General features: G+C 50.0%; 1 protein-coding gene across 1 annotated transcript in view; it reads left to right on the forward strand.

The window, feature by feature from the left end:
- COL22A1 (collagen type XXII alpha 1 chain) overlaps nt 1-9,741 on the forward strand; it is a 237,546-nt gene that overhangs the window by 100,422 nt on the left and 127,383 nt on the right. The window contains exon 21 of the mRNA XM_049632862.1: nt 2,975-3,028. Within this exon, the coding sequence (XP_049488819.1) occupies nt 2,975-3,028 (54 nt within the window). The remainder of the gene's footprint in view (nt 1-2,974; nt 3,029-9,741) is intronic.

Here is a 9,741-nt window from a genome sequence, read left to right on the forward strand (position 1 = left end):
AGGCAGGTAATGTGTGCTCTCAGTGTTTGGATTTCTGTGCATACATGCATATATATTTCAGATCTATAATTGGCAAGTGCTGAAAGTCTATAGTATATATGTTTCTGTGCAAACATACGCATGTTAAATCTGCAAGAGCGAGGGTATTATTTTTGTTTTACCAATGAGGACCTTAGTACAGAGATATTGAACGGATTGTACACAGTCACACAGCTATTAAGAAGTAGAAATGAGCTTTGGACCTAGATATGTCTGTCAAACCCATGCTCTTTTTACCTCTGAGTGCACAAGCTAGTGATACTTTTCTGAAATGTATAAAGGGGAATTACTTTCTTCACGTCCCCCACTAAAGAGTAAGAAACTAACGGTGCCTAGCCCTGATGAATGAAGACACAGCCTTCTTGACCTCTCATTCTGGATCCTCCCTTTTATGTAGATTTTCTTACAATAAATGAAACAGGGGACAGAAGTAAGAACCCTTAAATGTTTGTGGTCAAATATTAACGCTGGAGTTAGAGGGATGAAAACACATGGGTAGATGTCATAGTTTAATGAAGGAGATAGGAAAAAAATAACTGTCAGGTAACCACTTGCAATCTCTAGATGATTAACGAGATTCCCCGCGTGTGTTGTTCCTGCGGTCCATCTTGTGGGACAAGGACACACAGCCCTGAACCCTCAGCACATTCAGACACCAGAGTGCCCGAATCCTGTAGCCCCGGATGGGGCTGTTTGAGGTTCTGAAGCTGTCCCCCCTGCTAGATGCTCTCCATAGAATGGAACTTAGTGCAGAAAGTGGTGTTGGTGACGGAATTCTATTGCAAGGAGTTCAGAAACACAACAGCCTGCCCCAAGACTTGTTGAAAGGGAGACCCGTGAGGAGAGACCAGGACTGGAAGATTCTGAGGTCAGGACCGATGTCTCTTCCCTGTCTAAATACACAGTTTATCTCATAGTGGGGACTTAGTTCATGCTTGTAGAGGAGTGGCCCTCTAACGCTGTTTAAGAGGAGCACTAAAGTGGGGCCTGACTGCTGTGTGAGCTCACAAGGAGCGAGACGGCCACGGAAGGAAGGCGCTTGGGATCGAACTGCAACGTCTGGTCTCATGTCCCAGTTCTCCCACCAGATAGCCCTGTGTCTTTGCTGACGTTACTTACCCTCTCTGATCCTCTTTTGCTTTATTCCGTACCTAGAAATCATCATCACCATCGTCATCCACGTGAACGTGCTGTGAGGGCTATATGAGCTCATGTGCCAAGCCGTGCTCTGTGCAGCCTTATTAAGCCCAGTACCCTTATCAGTTGCCATTTCTGTCTGGTTTGAATCCCCAGCAGCACCTGGCCCTGGGCCTTCCGCAGAGCAGTCGCTCCCTAAATATTCATTGGCTTGAATCAAACTGAGAAGCTGGCTTCGGTGACTTCTGTGGGGAATGGAAAATTTTGGAGTTTGTGTTCAGCAGTCCCAGCGAGAGGAAAATGTATCCCCTTCTCTAAATGGAAAACAGTGCACAGTGTTTTGCATCCAAATGCTGGAGCTGTCCAGGAGGCGTGCAGCCTTCATCCTTTTCCCGAGACAAGACAGGCCCTGGCCATTTTATCAATGTCTGCTGGAGCGAAATAAAGAAGGGAAAGTGCACGGATCAAACGCAAGGTGTTTGTTGATGCTTAAGGAAAACTCGCTTATGCAGAGTCTTACCTCGCTGTGTGCCCTGAGCTCGGCAAGATAATCCTTGTGGGGAAAGGAGATTTAAACCTGTAGTTTCTGCAGGCTTTCCATTCGTGTGTTTATTTCCATGGTGTTATTAAGAGAAAAGAACTTGGATCTAAATACAGTGCTGTCACTTAATAGTCATGCCAAACCTGGCAATGGTAGCTCTCTGTGTGATAGCATTTGTTGACAGTGCGGATTTGGAAGAACAGAGGGGGAGCTTCTGGCCAGGATCCACCTGGGAAGTTGCTGATCGAGCCACAGAGCCGAGGGTCTCATTTGACCACTGCCACCGCATGCCTCCCTCGAGGTGCCATCACGTGGGTGTGAATCAGTGCGGTCAGGAGGGTGGTGGGTGCTGAACTTGGGGCTTCTGTGTCCATTCTTCATGTGGTCCTCACATCCACTCGATAGGTGGGTATATCATCCTCACTTCAGAGAGGAGCCACCTGAGGTTCAAGGATGCCAAGGAACTTGTCTGAGGTCATGCAGCAGATATGGAGGGGGTCTTGGGGGAAGGATTTGAATTATCAGGTCAGTGTGACCCCTTCCTGCACCAGCGTTCCTTACTCAACTGAAACTGATCTTTCTTAGATAGTTCCGTTTCTTTGTCCAGACTGCCATATTTTGCACATCACTGTGGACCGAGTCATATACCCCAAGCTAGTTCTTGCTGAGCCAGTGACATTCAGGGGAAATGGCACTGGCCTTACAGCTAAAAACACTTGGGTTCCAGACACTTCTTTTGTGTATGTATTATGCAAAGCTCTAATGCAAGGCATTTGACCGCTACTGTGCTCATCTTTAAAGTGTGGATGGTGTTGCCTACATCTTGGTTGCTGAACATACTTAATTCGGTCCGATAGGTGTGCACGTTTCAAAGTGTTAAAGATTTGGGGCACCTGGGTGGCTCAGTTGGTTAAGTGTCTGACTCCTGATTTCAGCTCAGGTCATGATTTCATGGTTTGTGAGATCAATCCCAGTATCAGGCTCTGTGCTGACAATGCAGAGCCTGCTTGGGATTCTCTCTCCCTCTCTCTCTCTCTCCCTCTCCTTCCCTCACTTTCTGTCTCAAAAATAAACATTTAAAGTGTTATAGATTTGAGGGGGCAGGACTTTTTTCCCTCCTGACCTCCCAGTTTCCCCCATTGGGATAGGATGGTATTTTCCTACCCACTGAGAGTGAAAAGGCCAAGTATAACCTATGATGTTGAACTGTGTTTGACCATGGTTTCTTTTTTTCCCCCCTTTCTCCTCCTCCTAAAGGGTCTGATGGGTCCCGGAGGCAAAGCTGGACCTCCTGGTTTGCAAGGTCTCCGGGTGAGTAACGTAACATGTATTTCTTTTCTGATCCCCGGCTCTCCCACGCCAGGGACCCCATTTCAGCAGCTCAAACAGAGGACATGGTGCCATCTTGTCCTCTTGAAATGACTTTTGGAAGCAGATTGAAGGGTTCGATTTAGTTCACGTGTGGGTCTGGAGTTGGGTCCTGGAGACGTGGGGATAGGTCTGTTGTCTGCCGTGAGTCATGTATATAGAAACCCCCAGCCCCGTGTGATCAGAGCCCCCAGCAGAAGGGAGCCCACAGAGAGAACACAGAGAACTGAGAGAACACAGAGAAAGGCAGGACCCCCGGGGCTTCCTAAAAAAGAAGTGATATTTGAGCCAAGTCTCCAGGAAAGAGTTAAAAATAGGGATGAAAAATAGAGAGCTGCCAATAGGCTATTAGCTACTTTAGTCGAAACATCCATATTGTTATTGAGCACTGTAATATCTCAGGGTATTTCATTTAATTTAACTTGAGTTAATTAAGCACCTGTCTTCTTACCCAGATTGTACATACTTTATGGGTTTGATTCGCCGCTAAGCACAGCTCCTGACACAGAGTCCTGCGGTTGAAGGCAGACGGATGAAGAAGCACAGTGAGGCTAGGTGTCCTCTTTGGTGTCCCTACAGTGACTGAGATTGCCCCCCACCCCCCAAATGTGTGTCCCTAGTTCCTAGCAGCGTGCCTGGCACAGAGTAGGGACTCCGTGTTCGCTGACCTCTGGTGCTTAATTAAGCCTGTAGCATCTTTCACTGGTTCACATAGAGACTTCCCAAGGGGCACAGCTACCGAAGATGGGGTGTTCAGTGACCCTGCAGGTGCTCGGTCAGAGGCCAGTCGGCCACTGGTGGATGGGTGGGAATGGGGCCTTCATCCGGCAGAGGCTGTCCAACCCCCTCTGTGGCCTCTGTAGCCCGGAGATTCTGTAGCTCGGTGAAGTAGACGGTGTTACGGATGTGTCGTGGATTCCCTCTGTGTAAGGGGGCTGCACCCACCCTCCCATCATGCTTTGTATCCTCAGTTCTGAAACTGGGCGACCTGCTTTTGTGACTCCGCAGACCCCAACCTGTCCTTACCCACCAGTGAACTTCCTCCTTTGGTTATCAAACACCGCTGCACCCTATAACCATCTTGAGCCCTTATGATTGTAAGAGGAACTTGTTTGGAAGGCTAGCTGGGACGTGGAAAGGTACCATGTAGCAGGGTTGGGTGGGAGAGCGGGAAGCCTTCATCCCACTAGAAGAACTTGGATGTTCAACCTCAGATTCAGCACCACCAGCCCGGGCCTCAGTTTCCCTGGCAAAGCCGGGTCGCTTCTCTCCTGTACAACGCGAGGGTCCTGGACTGTGCAGCAGGATGCACCCGGGTTTGAAGCTGGCCCTGCTTCTGGGCAGCTGTGTGACCCGACAAGTCACCTAGCCTCTCTGGGCACATTTCCTCCGTTAGAGTGGAAGGCATTGCCACCGGTCTGGTTTTGGGGAGAAAGCGTGCCCAGGATGGGGTTGCGTCCTTGGTGAGCAGCAAGACGTGGCAGCTGTCACGACTCCCACTCCCCCAACTTGCTCGCGCACAGCCTTTTAAGAGAAAGCAGCAGTCTTTGTACATTATGTAATTGATGTTTAGGTGAGCCTCATTTCGTCTGGTGTCAAACTGATGCAAACATTACTTTTCCTAACGTAGAATTAGATGCCGAGTGGGGCTCTTGATACAAACATGACTACGAAGGTGGTTTTTTTTTTTTTTAATTGACATTTCTATCTAATTGACTCTCCTAGAAAAGGGGAGGAGGGGAGAGGAAACCTTTTGCTTGGAGCTTGCTTGTTGAGGCCCACGCTTCCTTGGCCATGGCTTCTTGGCCCCCCAAGGGCCATTCGTGTGTTCCCCAGGATGGTTCTTGTCACCCCCAGAAACACCTTTTACTCCTAAGGTTAGCACCAGCCCGCCGTGTGCTGGGAGCCTGTCCTGTCCCAACCTTAACACTGGCCAGGGGCCCTGGGACTTGGATATGTGCACCAGGAATGGAAATTTGAGGGATAAGACAAAGAGACCCAGAGAAGGAACCAGGGTGGAGGGGAGCGCTATGAATTGAGGTATTGAGCTCCATGTGCCAGACCCCAGCGCTCCTAGGGAAGTGTTTATCGGCCCCCTTTGCACAGAGGAAGGGCAGTCTCTGACCTAACACCACCAGCAGCTGCCCCTCGGGGATGCACACCTGGGACTGTGCGTCTCTAAAGCCTGACTTCTTCTCTCCTCCCATGTGTCCGTCTGCCCACAAAGCTCATGTCATGCTCTTATGACGCGTGGGCACTCAGTTAGATGCTTTGGGAATCTCTGAAGAGATTATGGTCTCAACTTCCAGGCGCTCACACAGCCTGAGGGTCCTGAGAAATATGGACAGATAACCCAGATGCCTCGGTAGGGGCACTGCGGTGTTCAGCAGAGAGGGATCTGGGTGGGAGGGGAGGGCACTGAGAGGGAGTGGGCCCTGGGGACAAGGAAGGGGGATGTCTGCGGTGGCCTTGCAAGAGCCAGGACATTTTAGCAGGAATTGATGGCTGCACTGGAGAGGGTGATGCAGACATAGGAATTGCCCCCTGGAGAGGACATCCTGCCTCTGGACAGAGAGCTGAAGGGGAGGGTGGTGGCCCAGACCAGGGGCAGGGGCTATGGGAGCACCCATCTTGGCCCAACGGTGTGCCAGGTGGTGGGGACACATAGGGTCTGGCACGGGAGAGTGAGCCAAGGGCCACGGGCAGGGCGATGTATTAATGGAGGGAGGGCTCCTCCCTCGTCCTGCTCCCTGTCGTGAATGGAGGCCGACCATTGTGTGTCTTTGGGGTCCCCTGGCTCTCCAGTGGTCCTCTGTGAGTCTCTGATTCGGGCTGGGGTGCACCCCATGGATGTTGCTATAGTCCAGTGGCCGCACCACTGGGCAAACACTGCAGAGACTGACTGTGATGTCGGTGTGGGCTGAGCGGCAACTTCCTGCTCAGTCAGCCTCTGGCTGAGTCAGGAAAACCCGAGACAGAATGACTTACTCAGAAAATTATCTGTCTCTCCTTCCCTCACGGTGACCTGTCATTTCCTCATCATCTGCTTCAGCTGAAACATCACTCCCTGGTGTCACTGCACACACTCAGGCTATAAAGGGGAAGAGACAAGACAATGACAAGCCACAGGATCCAGGAATTGAGACGTTGAGACTAATGTACGGGCTAGGGAAAGGGATCCGGATCCTTTATTTTAGAGATTAGCAACAGGCAGACAGTGTAATCCCCGGCAAGGTAAACATGTTAATTTTGGACAAAGCTGGATTTTTCCACAATGGCATAGTGAAATGGGAAGATCGGGAGCCAGGCAGCCCCCATGCCCACCCCACCCCCGGGCCATCCCACAGAGTTAGAGCACACAAGGCACCCCTCTGCATAACATCGGACCATCGTCACCCCGCTGGGCTCCCTGCCTTAGAAGGAGGGTGGTGATGCTACCTTGTTTCTCTTTCTCAGGTTTTCTTTTCCTCCCACTTGTCTGAGCCAGGCATTAGGAAGAGGTTGATGGGGAGCACTGCTACATAGCTGAACATTCCAGAATGTTCTGGAAGCAGAACCAGCTGGAGCTCAAGGCTACTGAAGCATTTGGGCACTCAGAAGCATCCACAAGGTTGACTTAAAAAAAAAAAAAAAGCAAACTCTTCATGCCCTCATCATTCACCCCAAAATAGACACCTTGTCACTCTCACACCAGCCTATTTTAATTTTTGTAGAGGACTTCTATTTTTTTCTTTCTTGAGTATTTGTTTATTTTTGTTTTCACGGATGTAAGTCTGTGAGAGCATTATTTTTGTATCTGCAGCACTTAGAAGAGTGCCCCACGCTCGTAAAACATATATATTTTTATACACACATAAAAAGTGCATAAACAGAACATCTCAGCATATAAGATAGGCATAAGTGAGTAATGTTGCAGTCAGCATCTAATGCAGCCAGAGTGCACGGGTGAGTGGCTCATGCTTGCATGCCTGTTGCTGCCTGGGTGCCAACTCTGTGCACAGCATGAGGACGACAGGACCCAGAACCGGGCATCTGGTCACCTGGGCCCTGGCCCTCCATGGCGCATGCTCCATTTTGAAGAAACGAGGCCTGTCTGCCTCATTAAGGGGTCCCAGGGTTCCCATTGAAGAACTTGGGTCCTATCTGCACCTCTACTTTGGCTTTGTCTCTACCTTGCTCTGTGCTGCTGAGTCCCGCCTGACATAGCCCCACTGTTTTCTTTCCTCTTCCCTGGATGACCAAGGGAAAATTTTTTGTGTAAGAGAATTCTGTGCTGTCAGGCATTTCAATTTAATGCAGAACTTGGAATGTCTATAAAATCATCATGACAGAAGGGATCCCTGAGATGGACGGTGCGAAATTTCATGTCCAGAAAGATCAAACAAGCTGCTCAGGGTCACTCAGGCCTTTGTCACTGCCTTTCCCACGAGCTGGTGACAATCTCTTTGGGTCCTTTGATCCTTTTTCCAACATCTTCTGGAATCTCTTCTCTCATCAATAGGTGAGAACCGAAGAAGTGACCTACCAAATATGATGCCTCCCTTCTTTCTAGCGATGGAGTGATTCCCAAATGTCTCATGATGTGCCTGATTGCGTCTGTTGCTTTAAGAACATTTTTAAAAATTTTCTAACGTTTATTTATTTTTGAGAGACAGAGAGCATGAGCAGGGGAGGGGCAGAGAGAGAGAGAGAGAGAGAGAGAGAGAGAGAGGGAAACACAGAATCTTAAGTAGGCTCTAGGCTCTGAGCTGTAGGCACAGAGCCCGACGTGGGGCTTGAACTCACAAGCCATGAGATCATGACCTGAGCTGAAGTCGGACACGTAACCGACTGAGCCACCCAGGCACCCTGAGAAAATATTAAGATGGGATCTGTAGCAGGTGTAGAACTAATACCAGGTAGGAAGGAAAAAGCAGTGGTTGCACGGAGGAGGCTAAGCAGACACTTAGCTCGGCAACTATACCCATGTTTCTCACTGATTTCTGCAAGGATCCTGTGAGGTAGGGCAGTTTTATTCCCATTCTGCAAATGAGGAAACCAAGATTTAGATGCGTAAGTCAGATTACTCCGGGTCACGCGGAGTATAGATGGTGGGGCAGAGATTAGAAGTGAGGTCTGCCTTCTCCAAACCTTGACTGTTTTTGCGTTGGGAGGCAATGTGTGGGTGTGTGTCCGTGGAGGCACCAGAATTCTCATCTGGACATCAGCAGTCTTGGTGGCGGGTGTCTTGGAGAGGTCTGGGACCCCTTAGTAACTGCCAGTGCCCGTTCAGGGGATGCATTGGATACACATGGCTTTCATCCCCAGCCATTGCCCTTGGACCTGAGGGTCTCCTGCTAAAAGCAATCGGATCTGTCCGCTCTGTCACTGGTAGATTTGAGGAGGGGAAACACGGGTGGTCTTTTGTCAAGTGGCAACTTGGGTTGAATTTGTTTTACCTTTCCATTTTTAAAGCCCTTTTTCTTGCTCTTCCCTACTCTACCAGATGGTAACAGCATCGTTTGGATCACAGGCTACCGTTTGATTCATTGCATGGCATGGAGCCAGGGTTTATATCAGGACACCCTAGGTTTTCCCTGAGCACCTGGTTTCAGCTCTAACCAGTAGAAAATAATCATCAGTGACATTTGGACGCATGGAGAACAGGAACTGAGCAAAAGACCATACGGCACGTATTAGAATCACTTGCACCGGCAACCCCTTCAGCTGTGAATGGGCCTGCACATGGCTGTGCTCACGCGCCCTGGCTGGGAAGGAGCTGCTGTTCTGCATTTGCGGGCTTCCTCTTCTCCGTGGGCAGATAGGCAGCCTTGGAAAGATTAGTCCCGCTCAGCATCCTGGCATTAGAGTGGCTTGAAAAATCGGCCCTCGTGATAAATTACAAACACTTACCCAGATATTGTGTAGGATAGCAATTTAAAAGAGAAGAAGAGAAAAATGAAATAGAGAAACAGGCTTATTGTTAGTAAAGTAGTTCTTTGTTGCTGCAAAATTTGCTCTGGCCAGCACTTCTCAAATCCCCACAGCCAAGTATAGGTCCAAAATGCACAGGTTACATAGCTGCTGCTGCATCCACCCCTGCTAGAGCCACCACCTTCACCCCTGCCCATCCCACCCACCCCCACCACTATTACCACCTTAACCCCCACCCTGCCACCGTTACCATCACAACCACCGTCACCGTCATCACCGTCACCACCACCACCACCATCACTTCCACCACTGCCATCACCATCACTTCCACCACCACCACCGTCACCACCACCATCACCACCACCATCACCACCATCACCACCACCACCACCACCACCATCACCACCACCATCACCACCATCATCACCACCACCACCACTGTCACCATCACCATCACCACCACCCATCATCACCATCATCACCACCACCATCACCACCACCACCACCATCACCATCACCATCATCATCATCATCACCACCACCACCACCACCACCACCATCACCACCACCACCACCATCACCAGCACCATCACCACCATCATCACCACCACCACCACTGTCACCATCACCATCACCACCACCATCACTTCCACCATCACCACCACCATCACCGCCATCACCATCCACCACCACCACCACCACCATCACCACCACCACCACCACCACCACCACCACCGTCATCA

Source organism: Panthera uncia, chromosome F2 (genome assembly GCF_023721935.1).
Source record: "Panthera uncia isolate 11264 chromosome F2, Puncia_PCG_1.0, whole genome shotgun sequence".
In the NCBI taxonomy this organism is placed as follows: Eukaryota; Metazoa; Chordata; class Mammalia; order Carnivora; family Felidae; genus Panthera; species Panthera uncia.